The 22,916-nt window shown below is 55.8% G+C and overlaps 2 protein-coding genes and 1 long non-coding RNA gene across 3 annotated transcripts in view; 2 read left to right on the top strand and 1 right to left on the bottom strand.

Moving 5' to 3' along the window:
* The window catches only part of EFCC1 (EF-hand and coiled-coil domain containing 1), a 32,859-nt gene that overhangs the window by 7,715 nt on the left and 2,228 nt on the right, over nucleotides 1–22,916 (bottom strand). The window contains exons 3-5 of the mRNA XM_024763394.1: nucleotides 7,975–8,048; nucleotides 7,327–7,494; nucleotides 1,905–2,062 (exon numbers count right to left, since the gene is read on the bottom strand). Coding sequence (XP_024619162.1) covers nucleotides 1,905–2,062; nucleotides 7,327–7,494; nucleotides 7,975–8,048 — 400 coding nt within the window. The remainder of the gene's footprint in view (nucleotides 1–1,904; nucleotides 2,063–7,326; nucleotides 7,495–7,974; nucleotides 8,049–22,916) is intronic.
* Nucleotides 14,130–16,830, top strand: LOC112411952 (uncharacterized). The gene is made up of 5 exons (XR_003005707.1): nucleotides 14,130–14,294; nucleotides 15,044–15,162; nucleotides 15,417–15,598; nucleotides 15,880–15,947; nucleotides 16,759–16,830. It is a non-coding gene; the product is annotated as an uncharacterized LOC112411952 (long non-coding RNA).
* Nucleotides 17,092–22,916, top strand: part of CFAP92 (cilia and flagella associated protein 92 (putative)) — a 75,518-nt gene continuing 69,693 nt past the window's right edge. Inside the window, exons 1-3 of the mRNA XM_024763345.1 lie at nucleotides 17,092–17,129; nucleotides 19,703–19,825; nucleotides 20,879–21,096. The gene's annotated coding sequence lies outside the window, so the exon portion shown is untranslated. The remainder of the gene's footprint in view (nucleotides 17,130–19,702; nucleotides 19,826–20,878; nucleotides 21,097–22,916) is intronic.

The following is a 22,916-nucleotide window of genomic DNA, read 5'->3' as shown; positions in this document are numbered from 1 at the left end:
GCAGGGCACGGGCACCCAGTGAACCGATCTTCACCTCTGAGGGACCGCATGCCTCCAACGCCCAGGGATGTGCAGGGAGGGGTGTCACACGTGTGACTCGATGTGATCCCCGACGTGGCCATGCCTCCTGGTGCACTGCAGCCGGAATGAGCGTCAGAAACCCCGGGCTGTGTCATGCCCGCCTGGGGTCCGGCTGCCCCGCGTCAGGCCCCGTCTCCGGGGGCACCTCCACTCCACCCTGGCTCGGGGGACGTGTGAGTCCAGCCTGGCCGGTCAGAGCGCAGACCACCCAGCCACATGACTGGTGCAGGCAGGGCCAGGGATCCAGCGTAGCCAGGGAGAGTCGGGCCAAAACTTGACTCAAACTTCCAGAGAAGGGTGACACCACTGTTCCTCCATCCTGGGGCCTGGAGGGCGTGGGTCTGAGCTGCTGGGGGCCGCCTTGTCAGTGTGAGGGGAGCCCATGCACAGGACGGCAGGTGAGGCCGGGAGGGATGGGGTCTGCTGACACTCTTGGGCCTTTAAGCGAATTCTGTGAAGCCGCAAGTTCCCTTTAACTAGAGCCGGTTCAGGCCGAATGGCCTGACACTCCCGGACAATGTCCTGACTGGCACGGCCGGCCGTGGAATCCGCCACCTTCCCGCCCCCAGAGGATCACGTGCAGCAGCTTGGGGGTGGGCCTCGACGCCTGTATTTCTTTCTTTCTTTTTTTAAAACAAATTTATTTATTTATTTATTTTTGGCTGCATTGGGTCTTCATTGCTGCGCGTGGGCTTTCTTTAGTTGCAGCGAGCAGGGGCTACTCTTCGTCGCGGTGCACGGGCTTCTCATTGCGGTGGCTTCTCTTGTTGCGGAGCGCGGGCTCTAGGCGCGCGGGCTTCAGTAGTTGTGGCTCGTGGGCTCTACAGCGCAGGCTTGGTAGTTGTGGCGCACGGGCGTAGTTGCTCCGCGGCATGTGGGATCTTCCCGGACTAGGGCTTGAACCCGTGTTCCCTGCATTGGCAGGCGGATTCTTAACCACTGCGCCACCAGGCAAGTCCCTGGGCACCTTCATTTCATGAGGCTCCTGGGTGATCCTGGCTGGCTGGCAAGTTTGGGAACCACTGGCTCAGGTGTCCTGATTTTGGACACCCAGCTGTGTGGGCTCAGGGCCGTTCTGTTTTGTCTGAATAAAAAGTGTCCCAGACCCAAGAGAAGAGGGTTGAGGTGACCGGTCCATGACTTTTTGATTATGTGTGTTTCCAATATCGATCATTTGTTTTTCGTTGTGGGAATTTCCTGATGATGATGATGTGTGTGTGTGTGTGCGTGTGCGTGTGCGTGTGCGTGTGTGCGTGTGTGTGTGTCATTATCGTCACAGTCATCCCGGTGCCCAAGGCAGGGGCAGTAGGGGCTCTGACGTCGGGTGGGAGGGATGGCACCCAGCAGCCCGTCCACTCCTGCCTGCAGCTGAGCTGGAAGAGCCCTACTGGCTCAGACAGCTTTTCTCTCCTTTCCTCCTGATGCTGCACAGCCACCAGACCCAGGTTCATTAAGATGATGGGCCTCTTTGCACTCTTCTTGAGGGGTGACCGTCCAGCCCTACTTACATACCTCTTAGGATGGGGAGATTACTCCACCCCAGCTCCCTGGCCCAACCCACCCCTACATGGGATTGACAAGAGACATATTCTCCCATGCTGAGCCAGAACCTGCCTCCCTGGATCCCACCCTCCCCCACTGGGTGTCTGCTCTCAGGCCCGGGTGTAGGGGGGGCTGGGGACGCCCAGCCTCAGCAGGTAGGGGATGGGGTTCTGTCTGGAGGCCAGATTGCAGCATCTGCTCAGACAGGACCCTGGGAGCAGGGCTGGGGCACAGCCTGGTCAGTCATGAGCTGGCAGCAAGCCTGGGTGTGCGGGACAAACCTTCGTGCAGGGTTCTGCTCCCCGAGCTGCTGTCGGAGCCCCAGGCTCCCTCTGGAGGGAGGTCTGGGCCTCTGGTCCCACCATCCTCAGGTTCACCACTCTTGGCTTGTGGCTCTGGGCTGGCTCGTGGTGAGGTTGGGAGGTGGCTGTCCTCCGACCTGTGGGTGTGGGAAGACACAGGTGTTGGGAGGGAGGGGGCTCAGCCAGTTTCCTGCGGGAGAGCGTGGGGTATGGGCCTGCCCTTCCCCACTCCCTGCTCTGCACAGCTAAGCTGTGATATGCCTGCAGAAGCCCCTGTGTGGTCTCTGTGGCAGACCCCAATGGCTCCCTACCCAGTGGCCAGTATGGCCGAGTCAGCCTTCCATGGTGGATATTCACCCAGCTTCCCTCGCAGCTAAGACGTAGGTTTGTAACTGAATTTTAGCCAATGGGACTAAAGGCAAAATCTTCTGAGGAGCGTCTGCATCCAGAAGGGCTGGGCAAGGGTCCCTGATTCCAACCCCAATGCTGCCAACAGGAACTGGCAGTGGGACTTGGGCTCCATTTTGCAGGTGGGTCACTGGAGCCGATGCCTCTGAGGTCCTCCCAGCTCTGATTGGGTTCTTGTGGTCGGGCCTCTGTGAGAGGGCAGGGACCCGGAAGCCATTAGCTTGTCCAGGAGCTCCTCTGGCCACGTGCCGGTCAGGGGGACCACGGCAGCTGTCCCGGAGTAACTGGGACACGGGGAGAAGGCACTACAGAGAGCCTGAGCAGGTGTGGGTGCCCAGGCTTGGTCAGGTGAACTCACCACCCAGAGGACCACCTGCTGAGCCAAACAAGTGGGGGTCTGCAACGTTGTACATGAGGCCCAGGGTGAGCCATCCGCCGCTTGGGGCCATCCAGCACCCTCTCCCCAGGGGTGACAGCTCCCCGATGGTCCCCACCCCCAGCCACAGGCTGCTCACCGGCTCAGAGGAGGGCGTAGCACACAAATCAGCATAATCCCACCCCCAGCCACCATGACTGGCTAAGGGCTGCACAGGTAGCCAATGAGATGCAAGGAGCTGTAGGCTCGGGGAATCTCCCCGAAACAGAGGCAGCCTCTCCCCAACCGAGCAGGTGTGCCATGGGGAGATGTGACAGCCACCTGTGACTCTTAGGGGGCCACCTGGAGGCGCTGGGGGCTACGGATAGAGCCTAACAATGACGGCAGTAGGAACGGATCCTTGGTAACATTAGAGTTGCTGGATCAGGCTCTGCCTGAAGCTGAGCCTAACCTTTTGTGGTTTTTTTTGTTTGTTTGTTTTGCGGTACGCGGGCCTCTCACTGTTGTGGCCTCTCCCACTGCGGGGCACAGGCTCCGGACGCGCAGGCTCAGCAGCCATGGCTCACGGGCCCAGCCGCTCCGCGGCATGTGGGATCTTCCCGGACCGGGGCACGGACCCGCGTCCCCCGCATCGGCAGGCGGACTCTCAACCACTGCGCCACCAGGGAAGCCCTAACCTTTTGTGTTTTATGAGCCGGTAACTCTGACTGATAAAGTCCTGCTTTCAGGCTCCCCCAGCGCAAGCCGAGAATGGGAAGGTGCTTGGCAGTAATCAGTGTGAGACCCCCCTGGATGGGGATTCTTGGTTCAAAGAGAAACCGTGTGATTAGAGCTTAGGTCATATCATTTGAGGTCTACTTGGGCAGGTGACAGTCCCTCTCAATTCCAGAGGCTCAGACCACAGCCAAAAGAAGAGAAGACACAGGGGTATAGGGTCCCTGTCTCCAAGACTCAGGGGAGGAGGCAAGTATCTTTTATGTGGCCCCAGAGGGCAGTGCTTGACCAGGATGAAGGGGGAGGGGGAGCAAAGATGAGAGAGAGTCAAAAGAAGGCAGTTTCAGCTCCCTTTGAGGAAAAACTTTCTCACAAGGACTGCTGACCAAGAATGGAATGGGCTGCATTGGTAGGTGGTGAGCTTCCTGGCAGAGGAGGTATGTAAGCAGATAAGGGACTTTAATGGGTGGAATTTTGAATAGAGTCAGACTAGGCAATGTCTAAGTCTTCCCACTGTGAGGAATTAATTTTTTCTCTAAATTATTTAAGGGTTTCAACAAGCAAAATGAGATGGGGGGACAGCCCTTATTCAAAGTTTCCTAGCAGAGGTTGGGCCTCCCCTCCCTGCATCCCCTCAGCCACTGGAGTCGCGTCCAAGAGCGACTTCCTGCGTCAACACAACAGTAAATCTTTCAGCATGCTCGCTCGGTACCAGGCACTGTTCTAGGGCTTTGAACATTTCCTCACAACAACCCCACAAGGTAGGTACCATCATCCCCCCCATTTTGCCAGAGTAACTGGCTCAAGCCGCACAGCTCGGAAATGGAGGAGCTGGGTTTACACTCAGGCCCCTGTCTCCAGGCCCGCGTCTCAGTGGCCCCACCAGGTGCAGCGGAAACTCGCAAGGCAGGCTTGGAATGGCCCAGCCCAGCTGCTGTCCTCGTTAGGTGACCACAGGTCACATGCAGCAAAGTGGGGAAGAGGAAGCCAGCGAGGACAGAGTTCGGAGAGTGGGACGGATGAGGACACACTTTGGAATTTTCCAAGTGCAACGGGGCTGCAGAGAAACAGAGTGGGGTGTTACTCTCGTCCAGCAACTGGTCTCTAACAGCCTGTATCGCTGCCCCTCTCTCTGCTGGGCCGATCTGCAGGATCGTTTGCGTGTCACACAGATGAGCTGTAATATCTCCACCTTGAAACAAATGCAACAACCCTCCCACCGTGTGGCTCCTCCACCCGCTTCTCTGCCTGCTCTGCTCACATCTTGTCACCCGGCACCGCCACACTGCCGGGCCTGCAGAGGCAGGGCTGACCCCACATCGCTCCCTCACTGGATGCCTCCTTCCCTTGGCTTCTGGGAGACGCTCAACCTCCCCTGCACCCTTTCTTGTCTGCTCTGCTACTTCCTCCTCTTCATCCTGGCCCCTAACCCCCACGGCCCTCGGGCACCACCCGAGGACCTCTTCCCTTCTTCGTATGCACTCCCTCTGTAAGGTCTCAGCCAGTGCTGTGGCTTCAAGCACCAGTGGCTTCCAAATCTGCCTCTAGCTCTGGCTTCTCAGATCTGGTTTCCCAGTGAGCTCCCCAGCGCAGCTGCTGCCTTGGCATCTCCACCTGGATGTCCCACAGGCATCTCCTCCGCCTCCTTGTCTTACTCCGTCTGCCTCTCCTGCTCCTCCCGTCCCCATGTAAAGCGCCGTCACCCACCTGGCCACCCAAACAGTGTCCGTTGGGTTTGGCCACCTGGAGGTCATACGCAGGGCCTAGTCCGGGGGGGCCGCAGCGACGGTGCTGGGCGGAGGGCTGCAGTATAGATGCTATTCTGTGGCACCTACAGTGCCTGGGTCCGTACAGGCGGGGGTGGGCAGGAAGAGGGGCGCGGTCCCTGCCCTCAGTGGTCCTCTGGGTGGAGACACGGGACCATCAGGCAGGGAGAGCAGAGACAGCCCTCATTCTTCAGGGCCGTGCCCGCTGGACGCAGGGCTGGACCTCCCCCAGACAAGGAGGGCGCGGGTCTGCAGGGCGGGGCGGGCAGCCTGAAGGAGGCAGGACCTGGGGTTGAGCAGCATGAAAGAGGCCTGGGCGGAAGAAGAGAGGTGGCAGGTGTTTGGGGACAGACGGGGGCAGCAGGGCCAGGATAGCGGGCTTGCAGAGCAGACCAGAGAACAGGTGAGCTGGCCCTGACCTGGCACCCTGCTCTGAGCTGGGCCTTGGTGTGCTATTCCGGGCAACTCTCATCCCTGGGCTCTGAGGTTACTGTTTCTCAGAGGACGAAAAGCTTATGTCAAAGAGGTGTTGGGGGCAGGACGGTGATGCGGACCCGGGTCCACGCCCTGCCCAGCCCGACCTGCCCACGGCCCACTCCCTGCTTCACAGGCCCCACTGAGCTTCATACTACAGGTGGTGGAAGCATGTGTTAGGCTGACCCAGATGGAATTGCTGACTTCCTGCTTTTGACCTGCAAAAGGCCACCTGAGAGTGGTTCAGACTAAGAGGACACGTCTGTGTAATATTTCTTGATTGACCGACTGCAAACCCTCACCGCAGTAGTTTGTGAAAGGCTTCGTTGGAATAGTCCGGCCTTAGAAATCTGACAGCTCTTGGCACTGGGACTGGACCACAGGGCCCAGTGGTTTAATGAGTGTTTCTCATAAGAACGAGATCCCTGAGGTTGGCTCTGGGGAGGAGATGCAGTGGCCTGGGGGCAGGTGGAGGTCACATGTGCCCCCCACCCCCGGGTGGGCTGAGTGCTATGGCCCCCCTGACTTGCAGCTCCAGCTTCTTTAAATGCTTCAGCCCCAAAGTCACAGAGAGGACCCTGTAACCTGATAAGTATGTGTCTCTTTCCACCCACCCCCAGGCCATCAGCACTTGCTGTCATGGCCATTTTCTGGAAAACAGCTCTGACCGTGCTCCGAAGCCCTCTGTGTCTTCCCATGGCCGACCGGACAAGTCCAGATCCCCCCGTATTCCAGCCGCTCCCCAAGCTAGTTTCCGCAAGTGATGACGCTAAGATCCGGAGGAGGAAGGGATATATTTTGTTCAAGAGGGTCCCACAGGTGGCGAGAAGCCCCCCCGCCCACCTCCACTTCTGCACTCCAGTCCCTACTCTACTCTGGCTGCCAAAAGGAGCAGAGGTCAGCTCTGACCCCGTCCATCTTCCCTGCGAAATGCTTCAGTGGCTCTCTGTGGCCAAGAGAAGGAACGCCAGTGTCCTTAACACTACCTCGAGGGTCCTTCACGGTCTGACCCGGCCCAGCCCTCCAGCTCATGGCTGCTGATGCCGCCTGGGCACGGCAGAGCCAGCCCCACTGACCTTCCGGCGCGTTGCCCTCTAGGTCCTTGCACGTGATGACCACGGCCAGCACCTTACTGTGTGCCAGATGCTGCTCTGTTTTTTTCCCTTATATATACAGATTTAATTTTTTAAAATTGAAGTATAGTTAAATTACGTTATGTTAGTTTTAAGTGTACCGCAAAGTGATTCAATTATACTTGTGTGTGTGTGTATGTATACACACACACATATTCTTTTTCAGATTCTTTTCCTGCATAGGTTATTACAAGATACTGAGTAGAGGTTCCCTGTGCTCTACAGTAGGTCCTTGTTGCTTACCTATGTATTTTATAGATAGTATGTACGTGCTGAGTGTTTTAATGAAAAAAGTCATCTTTTCCTCCCAGCAGCCCTAAGAAAAACTTATTCTCATTCCTGCCATTTCACAGATGAGAAAACTGATGTCCAGAGCTGGGGAAACTTGCTGAGACCACGCAGATCCCTCGAGCTGCAGTGTGTACCCATCCCGAGCTAGTTCTGCCTGGAAAACCCTGCTGGTCCTTCAACCACCCACCTGCCGGGTCCCCGACACAAATGTGGCTTCCTTTCAGAACTTGCCTCCCTACCTGGATGCCCTGAGCTCCCACGGCCTCCAGCAGCTGTTGTGCTGTGTTTCCCCCATCAGACGGCGTTTCCTGGAGGGCAGCCAGCACAGGACAGAGTGGCCCGTCAAGGTTTGTTGAACGATGAATGCGGGAACGGATGAATGACACCATTGGCAGCAGTTCACATGACTAGCGGGAGGGCAGGTCAGGCGAGGACAAGCCCAGCGCCCCGGGGGGGATTCCAGCTCCTCCCGTCCCTCTGTTTTTGGATTGTTCCAGAAGGACAGGAGAGGAGCGCTAGCTTTGCAGCCACAGACCAGGGGCAAGTCCCATCCCCATCACTGCCGAGTCCCATGGATGGGGGCTGACAGAGGGGTGGACCCTCCAGGTGAGAGGGTGAGGAAGACCTTCCCAAACTGCAGGCATTTTGGGCCACTGGCCCTATTGTTGACTAATACAGATTTCCTTTCATAGGAAACATTATCACCAAGAGTAAAAAGCCACTGTCTCTTGCCATAAATAGAAGGTAACCAGAAAAACAAAGACAACAAAACAGCCAGTTCTAGCTAGATCCTGTTTTCAGGCTGTTCTTTCTTTGTTAAAAAGAGAGGTTGGCTAAGGGGAGTTAGAGATTCACCAGGTCAGTCCAGGACCTGAGACAACCAGGACCGCAAAGGCCGGCAGAGGCCCTCGCTGGCCTGTGACCCCACGTCCACCCCCTGCCCACCTCGGGCCACTCTCCTCTGGGGGCACGGAGGGGCTGGGGGACCTGCAGAGACACCTGTCACCCCACAGGCACAGCGGAGCACCTCCCTCTCAGCTGCAGGCCCTCCTGGGGAGAGGCGAGCCCGCGGCAGTCCACGGTCCCCTCACGCCCGACAGACCATGTCCTTGTGCCAGCAGGGCGTTCCCTCCAGCTGCATACCTCTGCGAGCCGCCCTGAGCCCCGAGTGAGCCTCCCTCTGACGCCTTCTTCCTGCTGGAGCCCGGCGGCCAACACGATCTGACAAGGGCCAGATGTTCCCCTCTACTCCTTCCAGCCCTGGCAGCTCACGCCCAGCTCCGGGCCTCCGACGGACAGAGCCTCCCTTGGTTCTGCGATGCAAAGGGGGGTTCTCGGGAGCTGCCTAATCTGGGTTCCACCCCACAGGACCGTGGCTTTGCGATGTGACGCTCCGCAACTGCCCCTGCCCCCCGGCCTCCATCTCAATCCTCTCTTCATTCACCAGTAAACACTGATGGGCCCTGGGGTCCCATGAGGATGAAAAGAAATAACGGTACTTTTAAACACGGGGAGCTCCTGCCTCCGTTTAGTATTCAAGGGGATTTTAGGTGGCACTCGGATGAACAGGGGTGTGTGTGTGTGTGTGTGTGTGTGTGTGTTAAACAGTTAAGTATTTAGTATAATGGGCACTAAAGACAATTAATGAACCATTTTAGTTTTATGTTTATGACAGTGATAAAACTTCCTTTTAAATTAAGTAAAAAGAGTGAGATGATTTAAGGAAAAATAGTAACTAAAGGATAACAGTACGGGTGCTCTGCGGGTATGGTTACAGGTGACACAGCTCCTGGGAGAATGTCTGAAATTCGGCAAATGCTTGGACAGCAGCACGTCATAAGCTGTGGGCATTGTCGGAGCCAAGCTCTTGCCCCGTCCCTCAGCCACTCGTTCTATCCCCCGCACAGCAGAGGACCCCACCGCTAACGTACTGACACCCTCTTTTTATAACATTCCTGTGCTATCCCTAAATGAGCTAACAGACCCTGTCTTCACATATGCTTTGAAGAAATTAATGTGATGCCTTGTGATTTAAAGGAGAAAGGAATTTTATAACATACATTTCAATAAGTAAATGCTCAGATACAAAGAAAATTTCAGATGCTTAAAACTATAATGGCTAAGTTTGAATTTGAGAGAGGTAAGGTAATGTTCAGTGGAATGTTGTTGACACTCTTTCCCTATAGTTGACATTTTGAAATAAGGACTAGGGAAAGATACTCAGATGGTGGAGGGACAGATGGACAGACAGCTAGACAGATATGCAGACTCCCTGGGACGCAGAGTAATGAATGCCAGTGGACGCAGGAACTCCTTAGCAGCTGGTAAAGCTTCACAAATGTTGCTATCATCTGTGATGTGGTTATGCAATGATGAGCCACCCTTGGAAAATTCCAAACAAGTCAAAGTATAACCTTCCCTCAACTCACACTGCATTGCATTCTTGCAAAATTCTTTGCATATTAAACCTGTGCAAAAAAACTGTGTTTGTATGGAAAGCAGACTTAGGACCTAGGCTCAGATAATTGCAGTGAAAGCAAGTTTTTTGCAGAACGAACACACAGCGGGGCATTTGGAAGTCATGTGGGGTACAAGGCAGTCCTGGTGGGTTGTACAGGGCCTACCTGGAGGCCTGTATCCCTGGAATCCACCCCCAAGTGCTGGCAGCACCGTCCTCCTAGTCACTGAAACAAACAGTCCCTCCCCACAAATTTCCAGAATGTCTCTGGGGGAGATGTTGCTCCCATGGAGATACCTTGTTCTCACCACATTCACAGGCTGCAGGGATTAGGGTGTGGGATCTCCGGGGTCATTCCTAGAAATTCTGCCCGCCCGCACAGTAGCCATGGTGCTGCCACAGCAGGACAGACACTTCGTTGGAAAGAAAGGAGAAGTGAGTTGTTCGAGGCTGTACCCAAGCCGGTGGTTCATGGTTGCAACAACAGAAACCATCACTGAAGCAGGAAAGGAATTGGTGGGCAGGACACCCAGGAGCTAACAGAGTCGATGGGCAGCTTGGAGGGCCAGGCTTGGGCAGAAAGCAAGGGAGGGCAGACCCAGCTGGTGCAGGAGCAGAATTTCTAGGAACGACCCCCCAAGATCCCACACCCTAATTCCTGCAGCCTGTGAATGTGGTGAGGTATCACTGCTGGGATGGTGTTATGTTATATGGAACAGCTGACCTTAAGCTGTGTCACCTCGTCACACGTGTCCCTTTAAAAGCAGAGAACTTTCTTGGCTGGTGCAGAAGAAGAAGTTAGGGAAATGTGAAGTGTGAGAAGGACTTGGGTCGTTGCTGGTTGGGGGATGAACAGGGACACAGGAGATGGCATGTAGAGAGCTACCCCTGCTGACAGTCAGCAAGGGATGGGGATCTCAGTCCTACAACCACAAGGATCTGAATTCTGTCAACCCCTGGGTGAGCTTGGAAACAGATTCTTCCCCTCAGCCCAAGGTCAACAGCACCTTAATTTCAGCCTTGTGGGAGCCTAGGCAGAGACCCCGGGCGAGCCTGCCTGGACTTCTGGCCTGCAGAATGTGAGATCATAAGTGGATGTTGTTTTGAGTGCCTCCATTTGTGGTAATGTGTTATGGTTGCTAGGAACCAAATACAACCACCCAAACAATCACACCCCATCTGTCTTGTTGGCACAATCTCAATTATTCCGTCAGGCACTGAGTGGCCAAGTGCTTCCAGACAGGAGATCTGATTGGTTTAAGCTGATCATGATTATTCCTTCCTTTTGCCAAGGATTGGCTGAGGAACAGGCATGTGATGTGATCCTGGCCAATGAGAGACGGGGGGGGGGGTCTTCCAGGAGGGTCTCTGGGAACAGAGAAGTTGAAGAAGGAAGTTATTTGTCTGTCTCTGGATGTGGCAGTGATGCCTGGGCCATGGCAGCTATCTTGTGACCATGAGGGGCCTTTGCTGATAGGCCAAGATGACAGGCTAAGAGTCGGAAGATGGAGAATTGGGTCCTTGCAAACATCACTGAGCTGCTGTCCCCTGGACTTCTCATGCAGGATTATCAGTGTCCCTGTGGTTTAATCCATCGTGAGTTGAGTTTTCTGTTACTTGCAGCCTAAAGCACTGTCACTGATAAACACTTCACAGCACTGCTTGGGGGTGAAATGAGGTTGTGTACGTGAAGTCGTTAGTGCAGCGCATCATAACCACAGGTGCACAGAAATGCTGGCCTCTGTTCCCTCCTGCCTCAACCCCTGGTTGAGTCAGGGTTCAACCAGAGAAGTGGGGCCAGTAGGGGATGCCCATCTACATCCACGTCTGTAGCTACAGCGCTGTCTCAAGAGCTTTGTAACCAGGAAGTGGCCTCTGTGCTCAGCGAGTCTGAAATCCAGAGGCAGGGGAGCGCACAGGCGGCCTAGACCCTTGGGCACAGCAGAAACTGTGTCCACAGGCGGAACCTCTTGGTTTCAGGGAAGCCCTCGCCCTTGCTTTAAGGTCTAGCAAGTGATTAAATGGGGCTCACCCAGATTAACCAGGATCATCTCCCTTACTCTGAGTCAACTGGTTAAAGACTTTAATTCATATGTAAAATGCCTCAAGGCAACCGTAGGTTAGCGCTTGAACGACTTGGGCTGGAACCAAGTAACTCAGCAAGGTGACCCAGCCAGAGACCCTCACACCCCTGCATTCAGCCTTTTCTGAAATGGATAGAAGACGTTACTCTCATTTTGCTTCCCTCTCTGCATTCAACCCTCTGACACCCAGTAGCCCCCGAGCTTTGGGAAGCTGCAGGGCAGACAGGACACGCAGGGCCTGGCCAGGGCTGGCCAGGAGTGGGGTCGCCAGGCAGCCAGAGGTCCTGGAGGCTCGCACACCGGCTGCCTTTGCTGTGTGGCGTTTCCTGAGTGAAGGCTCGCAGGAAACAGAGACGGGTGTGTGAAAACAAAAGAACAACAGTAGGAAGAAGAGCTTGAGGGGGGGGGCCTTGGAGGAAGAGCCGAAAATAAATCCTGAAGAGGGGAGTGTGCAGACAGGCCTCGGGGCCTGGGAAGCCTTTCTGACTGTTCCTCGTTTCTGGTCCCTACCTGAATGCGGGGCACCGCCTCTACTGCGGGGTGGGTGCAAGGGGGTGTCTGAGCAGGCCCCCCACAGTCCGGGCTGCTAATCTGGCCCGGCAGTTCATCCCACAGATGAATTGTGTGCTGGAGACACTACTCACCAGAACGGCCCGACCTCCCGGAGCCTCCCTTCCCCTGGGCGACACGACCCCGGTGAAGTCACAACAAAAATAAATGGAGGATGGAAAGGCCAGGGGCTGTGAGAGATGACGGGAGCAGGCTGGCCGGGCCGCGGCCTCTGAAGATGTCATGGGATGTAGCCAAGACAGCTGGGTGGATGCGAATTAGTCAGAAGCTGCCTGGGAGCAGTCGGGGAACCCTGTGCCTGAAGTGGACCAGGGAGGGGTTTGGGGTTCAAGGAGCAGAGACGTCAACACGGCTGGAGGGGTGCACAGCGGGCAGAGTGGAGGAAGCTGGGGCCAGAGTGGGGGCCCCATCTCTCAGGGCCACGGTCATGGCAAGGAGGCCCTCAGCCCAGGTATCGCAGGATGTGACTGTATTTGGAGACGGGGCCTTTAAAGAGGTGATTAGGTAAAAATGAGGTCCCAGGGTGGCCCTCATCCAACGTGACTGGTCTCCTTGTAACAAGAGGAGGTTAGGACACAGACATGCACGGAGGAATGACTGTGTGAGGACGCAGGGAAGAGACGGCCGTCTCCAGGCCAAGGAGAGAGGCCTCAGGGGAAACCACTGCTGCCCACACCTTGATCTTGGACTTCCGGCCTCCAGAACTGCGAGACGGTGCCCATCTGTGGTTGATGCCGCCCAGACCGTGGTATTTGTCACGCAGCCCGAGCTGACTACTACACTGCCACTAACACACTGTAGCAAAGCAGCCACCTCCACCGCGCCCTCCCCTTATTCATCCCGTGTACTGTCACCTGTTGGTCAGCGGTCTCCCCCCACGACGTCAGCCCCATGAGGGCAGGGACTTTGCCTCGTTCATGGCTGTTTCCCTTGGACCCAGGGCAGCACGGCACTCTGGGCATGTGACAAAATGTGGTTGGATAAAGAACAGTCAGTGGTTAATTCTGACAGAAAATTGTGAAGAGACCCCACAGAGAATCTCTGTCCCCTCCCCGTTTCAGGGTCTCTGATGTCGGTGGCTCCAGCCTTCTCTAAGTCACCCCTGTCCTCTCAGGAGGATTCAGGGCAGGTGATGGGAGCCTCAGGCGTTTCCCATGGTCTGTGCACCTGCCCGGTCAGGAGGAAACACCTGCCTTTCTGGGCCAGGCCCTCTGCCCAGCAATGGCCGCAGGGGCAGAAAGGAGGGGCATTGGGCGCCATTGCTGCCCACAGGAGCTCCCGGTCGAGAGGGACTGCTGTTCTTTGCAGAAGCCACCTCCCCTTCAATCCATCCATGAGACCCAGGTCCTGTGAACCAGAGTGGCAGTGATTGGTCCAGAGTAGTCACATGACACCCCGCCAACTTAGCCAGTCAGCATATTCCAGCATCCCTGGTACCACTGATTGGTTCAGGGATGGGCGTGACCCATGTCAGGATAATCAAGAGTTAATCTAAGGATTTCCTTGGAACTACTGGGAAAGAAAGGCTCATTCTATTGGGTTACCCCAATAGCAGGATTGGTGCTAATCCTGGGCTCGGAGGCCCAAGCATCCACTTTTTCATCTTCCCTTTGCTTGGTGCCAGACTGCAGCCTTCACTCGTCTTGGATTCTCACTTCTAAGAGGAAGGTCACGAGGTGGAGTTTGTTGGTTTTGTCTCATGGCATCCTCCTCCTCTCTCCTGATAACAGCACCCACTTTGCTTTCAGGAACTGTCCCGCCCCCTGTCTAGCATCCACCTCTCCCAGACCACAGGGTTGAGTGTGCGTCCTAGTTCTGGCTGGCTGGCGTATCCTAGCGCCCTGGCCACAGTGATGGCCTAGACGTGGCCTGTCACCCAGGCTGGGCTGGGCAGCGTTCTTCCCTGAGACTTTATCTGCAGGTGCTGGGAAGCAGTATGCAGGTCACCGAATTTGGAAAGTTACGGATCTGGGGTCACTGCAGCCTGTCCCCTCCCATGTGGAGCCGGAGTGCGTGAAACCGAGCAGGGACAAGCAGAGGTTCGGGATGGATGGACAGTGCCGGTGGCACGGGATTTAAAGTCTGCTCCCTGCAGGTAAGCGCCAACTGATGACAATGAAATTGGTGGACTACTTACTGTGTGCCAGGCACAAGTCGAAGTGCTTTTTACACGTTATCTCATTTAAGTCTTGCCTATGACGTAGGCACTAAAACTAACCTCATTTTCCAGATGAGCAAACGGAGGCAAAAACAGGTAGAGTCAGAGCCTCTCAAGAAGTGTCAAGGCACCAAAGAAGATGAATAAAGCAGGCAGTGGCCAAAGGCGACTGAGTGGTCTGCACTTCAGGCCACCCCGGGTCCTGTGCGGCTGCCCCTGACCTGGGAAACCGATATCGTGGTCCTCTTGTCACCTGTCTGTGTGCCTGAGGCCACCCGCCTGGCTTGGGACTGGGAAAGCAGGGCTCGCAAACGTAGGGTCTCAGAGCATCCCCAACCAACCTTGAAGGCACAGAGCCGAGGCCTGTTCCCAAGCCCCGAGGGAAGCAGCGCGAGAGCCCAGGACTCTTGGGCCCTTGAGGACTCAGTCCAGCCTGGGCTATGCCCTGACTGCCTGGGTGACCTTGGCCAGATCACCTCAGGGAGGGACTCTATCCATCGAACAACTCAACAGGTGGTCCCCGGCTCCTCCCCCCTCACTGCCTGCACTCATTCCCCGGCTCCGCTGCCCTCTGGGGCCCCGCCCTGGCTGTTGGGCTCACACGGACGTGCACTTGTGGTTTCTGGGCAGGCCTTGCTTTTCTGGATAGAAACGAACAGATGTCCCGTGCTTTCTGCCTTTAATAGCGTTGTGGAGGCCATGTGTCTGAGGCACACCGCAAAGGCTCATCACAGAGCCCGCCCCGGGCTTCTGGTCAGGAGCAGACAATGAAACCCAAACCCCAGTGTGTTCCAAGCACTGTCAGGTGAGTTCCTGTAACTTTCGGCTGAAGGGCATCCCTAACTGATGAACCCACTGCTAGAGATGTCTTCGCAGCTGCCCTGGAAGGTCATCTTTACGCAGGTGTGGTGTGACCGCCCACGTGCCCTGCTGGCCGTAGTGGGTAACCTGTGGCCAGTGGAGCTAGAGGTGTCAGGGATGCAGCGAGAAATTGTAGGTGGGACTTGAGTTTAGGTCCAGGCGGTGTGGCTTCTTAGCAAACTCTGGCTGCAATTTCAGGGTGATGTAGCAGGGGGATAAAAGGTCCGGTAATCCCCCATCGAAGGCTTCCTGTGTCCTGGCCGGACCCTGAGGACTCAGGAGGAACCACAGTCACCTGACATCCCCCTCCTCAGCCTGTACGCAGTGGGATCCTTTGCTGAACTGGGCTCCTGGGGGTCCATGACTGTGAACGTGACCAGGTAAGATTCTCAAGGCACGGTTCTCACTCCCACTGACCCCTGAGGTCCTGGCTCGCCATCCAGCCTGCAGCGCATAACGTGCCCATGACACATTGGAGTGCTCTGTTAACGCTAGGGTGAAAGCCACTCGTGTTTGCTCTCCCCAACCCAGCACGAGGTGAGGACACCATGGCTGGCTCTGGGTGACCCCTTGCTGGCTCCTCCACCCAGAGGTAGGTCCCCCTTGTCAGCCTGGCTGCTGCCTGTGGCTCTAATGCCTGTTTCACCCTGCAAATCCTAAGGTGCTGTCCTCGAGGAAGGCTCTGACCTAGAATGGAGAATGGCAGGTTGAGGCTCTGCCCAGCTCCAGGTAAGACCTCCAGGTGTGGGGCTGGTGGTCCGTCTCTTCTCAGGCGCTGGACCCAGAAATGGTCTCCTCACCAGCCTCCTTGCCTCTCACCTCCCCTCCTGCCCATTTGTCCTTCACAGGCAGCCTGAAGCGTTGCTCTGAAGCTCAAAGTGATCACTTCACTTCTGTTTCAAGCCCTTCTCTGTCTCCCTCATTCTCTGGGGTGAAGGCCTCGTGCCTCAGCCTGGTGCTCAGGGCCCTTTGCCATCCTCGCCTGCCCTTCCAGCTTCCTTTCCTGCCACTTTCCACCTCAAACTCGCCAGCCACAATATGTCTCCCTGTTCCCAAGAGGCACCAAGGCCTTCACACCTCCAAGCCTTTGCACTCACGGCAACCTGAATCTGTGATACCTCAGAAAACTCCTACTCATCCTTCAACACCCAGCTCAGATGATGGCATTCCCCCGAGAGATGCCCTAGCCATCGTCACTCACGCTGGGGTTAGGGTCCTGTGCTTGCCCACACTGTGCATTTCCGGTAGGACCCTGACACTCAGCTGACACTGTCCACTCCTTGTGGTGGTCGCCACACACATAGGGTTCTCTGGGGCCAGACTCTGTTCATATCAGCAACACCAACGACCACTACCATTACTATTTATGGGGGGTACTGTGATAAGGGATAAATAAAATAATAATCTCCAGCATTCATCGAGAGTTTTCTCAAGGCTAAACGTTATTCTAAGTGCTTTGTACATATTAGCACTTTATCTTCAAATTCCCTATGAGGTGAATATAATAATCATTATTATTCTTGTCACCCTTATTTTACAGATGAGGAAAAGGAGGCTCACAGAAGCAAAAATGACTGAGACGTGGGCTCCCCTGGTGGCACAGTGGTTAAGAATCCACCTGCCAACGCAGGGGACACGGGTTTGAGCCCTGGTCCGGGAAGATCCCACGTGCCACGGAGCGGCTGGGCCTGTGCGCCACAACTACTGAGCCTGCGCTCTAGAGCCCGCAAGCCACAACTACTGAGCCCATGTCCCACAACTACTGAAGCCTGTGCGCCTAGAGCCCATGCTCCGCAACAAGAGAAGCCACTGCAATGAGAAGCCCGTGCACCGCAACAAAGAGTAGCCCCCGCTCGCCGCAGCTAGAGAAAGCCCACACGCAGCAACGAAGACCCAACGCAGCCAGAAACAGTAAATAAATAAATAAATTTATTTTAAAAAAAAATGACTGAGGCAGGTCAGAGCCCAGAGCTGCCTGCTCAGCCTGCACCTCCTTGCCCCCACATCACTGAACACACACGTCCAGGGCAACAGGGCCGCACCCCACTTCACAGATGAGGTAACTGAGGCACAGGGGGAGGGGCCAGCTCAAGGTCCCACCGTAAAGATCTGGAAAAGCTGGGATTCAAGCCCAGGTTGGGCTGGGCCTCCCGAGCTTGGCCCTCCACCCACCGAGCCCCGCTCTGCATCTGAACGGCCCCGGGTGGGCCTGCAGCAGGTGCTGGGCCAGCAGTGTCCCTTTGTGAGTCCGGGGTATTGTCCCCTGGACAAAGGCCTCAATTCCCACTAGCGGCCACCCACACGCTCACTTCTAAGGATAAAGGAATCCGCAGCCAGCAGCCCCCCAGCTCCAGATGGCACCCCCCCGCCCGTCTGCTTCCCTCCTGATAGCTCCAGAGGGCACCCCCCCGCCCGTCTGCTTCCCTCCTGACCCACTGCCTCTGCGCCCACCCCCCATCAGGCCGGGCTGCTGCACTGGGGCGGAAGAAAAGAGGTGGCCTTCCAAGGCCTCATCTTTGTGTCCTCAGCATGGTGGCCGGCCCAGTGAGCTGCCCTACGCCTCCCTCCCCCCCATCCATCCCAGCCTTTTCATCCTTCTCAGACAAGATACAAAGCCACAGAGGCGGCCCCTCCTCCGGCTCCAACTGTGCTAGCTTTTCTGTCTTCTGGGCGTTGGAGCCCAGCCCCTGCCCAGCAGTGCTGGCCCCAGGCAGCTGCCCAGGTGTCTTAAAGGCCCAGCTTCTCCTCCGTGGCGCAGAGCAAGGGGCGGCAGGGCAGAGAAATGGCTGAGACACGGGGCTTCAAGAGAATCTAGTCACCGGGTGGAGGATGGTTCCCCTCGAAGCAGGATCAGGCCGTTGGGCCACTCAGGGCTCACCTGGTGCTTGACTCCTGCATGCCCATGCCCTTTCTGCCAAGACGTTTTTGAGGCTGCATCCATCCATATGCTTGTTGGTCCGTTCACTTGTTCATTCACCATCTTACTGGGAGCCCTGGGCCTGGTGCTGGGCCAAACAACGTCAAGACATCGTGCTGCCCTAGGAGGGCTCACGGGCTGGGCCAGGAGGCCAGTAATCTGGATCCTTTTGGCCCATCCTCCCAGAAGGTTCTGAAGCACTGAGACAGGAAAGGTTGGTGACGGTGCAGAGTGCCCCCAGCTACCCCAAAACGTTCAGCAGCCTGGGAGAGCTGACTCTGAGACAAGCCCGTCCTGCGTTTAAGCAGGCTTCCTTCCGGGGCCTCCACTCAGATTCTCCAGTTGCCACAGGTGGGCTGTTCCCGAGACAAGAAAGGGGATTTGGGCTGTGGCTTCCCGAGAGGAGCAGAGGCAGGGGTGTGTGTTATTTAACACGCCTGGGATACGTGCTCCCGTGATTCTCCTGGGAGGATCTCAGTCTCAGAGTTCGACAGGGTTGGCTGTGGGTTTGTATATGTTTGGTGGGTAAGTGACTAAAGTTTGGTCAACCAGAGCATCCAATCATCCTGGCCCCCTGATGGGTTCTGGGGTGAACATGTTTCCAGGTTTGTCCATTGAGGCTCAGCCTGGCACTCCAGTGGGATAGCTCAGACAAGAGGTGACCTTTCGAGATGTAAGTGCCCCAGAGGCTACCAGGGGAGAGAACTTGCCTGAGAGTGAAGCAGAGCTTCCATATCCCGGTGACATTGTTTGAGTACCTGGATCCAGCCATGCCTGAAGCTAGACATGCTTAAACTTTACTGAGAGCCAGCTTTTTTAAGCAAGTCAGTTTGAGTCAGGCTTTCTGGCACTCATCTAAGAGACCTGGCTGATAGGAAGAAAGAGAAAACAGGAGAGAAAGGTAGAGAGGGTTTGGGTGTAGTTTGGGAGAAGTGACAGGGAAACACTCTAGGTGGATGGGGGCAGAGGTTAAATGACACTGTATAAGTCGTGACATCAAATATTCCATATGAAACTATTTGCATCATTGCAACGTAATCCGCATCTTCCCCTCTGGATCATCTGTCAGGGTTACTATGCTCACAAATGTGCCGGGAGGAGGGACTCTCTTGTGCGATTTGGAGGAGTTGAGTCTCCCATCTGGGACGAGGTGGACCCAGGAGACCAGCCGTGGGAAGCAGAAGCTGATGGGGTTGTGGTGGACCGGGTAATCCTCCGCAGACTGGGCTGGCTGGGTGAGCCCAGGGTCTTTGCCCAGCTCCAGGAGGCTGCAGGTCACGTTGACATGTGGAATACTTGTATCTGATCCAGGACTCCCGTGGTTCTGAAAGCAGCAGTTGCTCTCTTGGGGCCCCTCTGCACAAAGCATGTTTGTGTCCCAACGTGTGTGTTCATGGCCCGTTCCACTCAGGCCCAGGAGACCCTCAGAGGGCAGTGGGCATGCCTGTAGCAGTTCTGTGTACCCAGGTATCCGCACAGGGCTTTGTCCATAGAAGGTGCTTAGAAAACGTGGAATGAATACATGACTGTTTCCAATGGCTTAAATATTTACTGTCTGTTCTCTTAGGTTCCTGGTCAGGATGGTGGATTGAGGTGCTATGGGAAGCTCTCTTTCTATGTACAAACACACAGAAGTGCTGGATAGAATATAACCATTTAAAATAATCCAGTCAAGGTCAAAAACAAAAAGGTAAGATGCCCAGCTTGTGTGGGAACAGGAGATGGAGCTGAATTGCCCCTGAGGGGTCAGGACTTGGGTTCTGACACCCAAGTGGGGAAGGGGCAGGAGACCCTGCGTGCTGAGTGAAGACAGGGAGGCCGCTGCATGAAGCCCGGGGCCATCCAGGGCCGTCTCATCCACAGACAGAGGCGAGGAAAACCCTGCTGACTGACCTTGGGATGTTATCCTAAGGAGTGGAGCTCAACTTCTCCCCGCCTGTGTAGTGAGAAACTCTGAGCTAGGAAACGCATTTAGAAACCAGCCCAGAATCAGGCCCTGGTTGAGGCAGAGGGCGAGCTCCATGACCCTGGAGATCAGGGGCACCCTCCAGGATCCTGGCTTCTCCTAAAGCTAGGCTCACGGGCAGCAACCACAGAGCACACTGGGAACTCATCATCACGACGGGAAGAGCTGGGCAAGCTCGGGGTTACAGCACCCCCAAAGAGACGTGACAGGAGGAGGTTTACCTGAGAAACAGGGAAAGGACTGGGTAGAGCCCACGGGAAAGGACTGGGTAGAACCCACAGCAAAGGACTGAGTGGGAGGGGAAAGAAGGTGCAGAACTAAATAGAAGTCTGAGCAATGAGGAAGAGAGTTGCTGAGATTGCCCTTGAGGAGGTGGCAGAGAAGGGGAAGGAGGTTTGATTTAGGGTTGGGAAGCTCGGCTGAGTTCTGCATCCATCAAGCTTGGCTACGTGACTAGTGTTCTCAACTGTCCTATCCCCTCCCCTTTCCTTTCTCCAAAGAGGGAGAACTTTGGGGGCAAGTCAGCCCACAAACCGGCAAGCTCTGACTACAGAAAACGGGGAGAGGAGGTTTGCTTCCGGGGCTGGTTGAGGTTTAGGGACAGGGAAGCAAGTGGTAACCATCCCCTAAGCACCGTGTGAAGGTCACTCTCTGGTCCTTGGTTTCCTCATTCACTGGGCATCTCCTTTGGAGCCTCTGCAATATCTGCTCCCTTTTTCCTTCCAAAGAGAGCCTCAGGTTTGTTTGGGGCATCAATATCACCAGACTCTCTTGCAGGTAGGGGCAGCCACGTGACGCAGTTCTGGCCAAGTTGATGGAGGTACAAGTTCTGGCGGGAGAAGGTGGGGGAGCCTCTCCCTGAATACAAAGGCAAAGCTCACTAGAAGAAAATCCTTCCCACTCCAATATCACTGGTCCTTCTTATGCCTGGACAGCAGACGTGAGGCCTGGAGGTGCGGCAGCCGTCTTGTAACCATGAGTCAGCAACAAAAAAGGTAAAGTGGAAAGACAGAAAGAACACAGGCTGTGGGGGCAGACAGACCTTCCTTTTCCACTTTCTGGCTGTGTGGCCTTGGGTACGTCACTTAACTTCTCAGAACCTCACTTCCCACAACCTGTAAGATGGGGATAAAACCTCTCCCTTGAACAGTCCTTGTGAGGATTAAATACTGCGTTGAGTATGGGTCCACTTTTTCTCCTGTAAAGAGCTATCCCAATGTTTGGAGTTATTTTTACAATCATGCTGTGACAATTACTTTAGAGCAAAAGAAAGAAGAGACCCTTTATTTCTCCTCTTGGAGAAAGTTCCAAGGCGGGATACGGGCCTCGAGCCAACGGGCCCTGCTCTTTGGCCGATCAGCTACGCAAACAGGAAGTGACTATCCAGACATTTGGAGCTGCAGAAGGCTAGCCCAGAGCCGGCCTCCTCTCTCCAACATGGTGCGTCCTCGTCTCCCCGCTGGGAGCACCTCAAAAGTCAAGGACGTGGTCCCCCGGATGAGGAACTAGGTTCAGAGCCACCCCTTCTGGCTGCCCTGCCCACCAGTCCGGGCCAGACCGCCTGCCTTTCGGGCTGAAGTCGGACGGCAGCCTCTTGCCCGGCTCCCGCTGTCTTCTGCCCTTCCCCTCTCCTTCCATCTCTTTGTCACAACTGTAGCCAGGGTGATTTTTTTGCAGTGCAAGTCTGTTCCTGTCGCCCCCTTGCTAGAACTTTCCCATGGCTTCATGCTCTCTCGAGGGAAAGGCCGAAGACCTCGTCACAGCCATTGGGGTTGGCCTGGCCTCGGCCTGCCTCTCCAGCTCTACCCCTCCAGCTGCTGTTTTAGCTGCTGGAGCGGGCCAAGGCCCCTCCTGCCTCTGCGCTTGGCCCACACTGTTCCCGTTTTCTAGCACGCTCTCCCCCCTCCCCCTCCCTGACCCATCTCTCCAGGTAACGTCCCACCCTCAGCACTCCACTCCTGGGTCAGGTGTGCAGGTGCTGGCTGAGCCTGCAACAGGCACGACGAGGGCCCTGCTCTTCCTGACAGCAGGCAGCCCGCTGTTGCCACACATTTGCTCACGTGGGGACCTCACACGCTCACGAGTGCTGCTCAGGGTGAGGACTGCGGAATGTCTTGTTCAGAATGACACCCCCTGTGGCTGGCATAGTCCCTGCGCAGAGCTGGTGCTCAGTAAATGTGGAAGGCAGGCAGGCCGGGTGCCTTGTGATTTGAAAGGGAGGGAGCTCTGTTTACCGAGCACCTAAGTGAGCCAGGCAGGGCCTCACTGCCTCTTCACAGCCTCCCTGGAAGACAGGGGCCCCAAGCTCTGTTCCATCCAAGAGGAAACAGGGACTCCGAGGGAGGCCATGACTTGCCCAAAGTCACACATCTGTCAGAGGCCCTTGGTCCCGAGCCCAGCTTCCTACCCTGGTGGAGCTAGCACAAGGGATCACTGCACATCTGTTTCCTCACCTGGAGAATGGGGACATAACGGTGCCTACCTCACAGGTCCGGTGGCTGTGAGGACTCAGTGAGGTTAAGTGCTTAGCTCAGAGCCTGGCACACCTTAGGTGCTCGGTAAGTGTTAGCTGTTATCATCTTTGTTATTGCACGGATCAAAGAACAAGTAAGAGCAAATATATCCTATTACCCCCAGCGAATAGGCAAATGGAGGGGCTTTATGGGTGAACAGGCCCACGGATGGATGGGTGGGTGAATACCTTAAGACGTGAACAACACGGGGACGAGTTGAGGGGAGGAAAGCGCACCCGAGGTTCAGGAGAACGGGAGCTGATCTGGGGCACCCGGGTCGCCGGCTCACCTGTAGCGCCGCA

This window comes from Neophocaena asiaeorientalis, unplaced genomic scaffold, assembly GCF_003031525.2.
Source record: "Neophocaena asiaeorientalis asiaeorientalis breed wild unplaced genomic scaffold, Neophocaena_asiaeorientalis_V1.1 scaffold433, whole genome shotgun sequence".
Classification (NCBI taxonomy): Eukaryota; Metazoa; Chordata; class Mammalia; order Artiodactyla; family Phocoenidae; genus Neophocaena; species Neophocaena asiaeorientalis.
The sequence above is the reverse complement of the archived record's forward strand: the minus strand, read 5'-3'. Positions and strand labels throughout refer to the sequence as shown.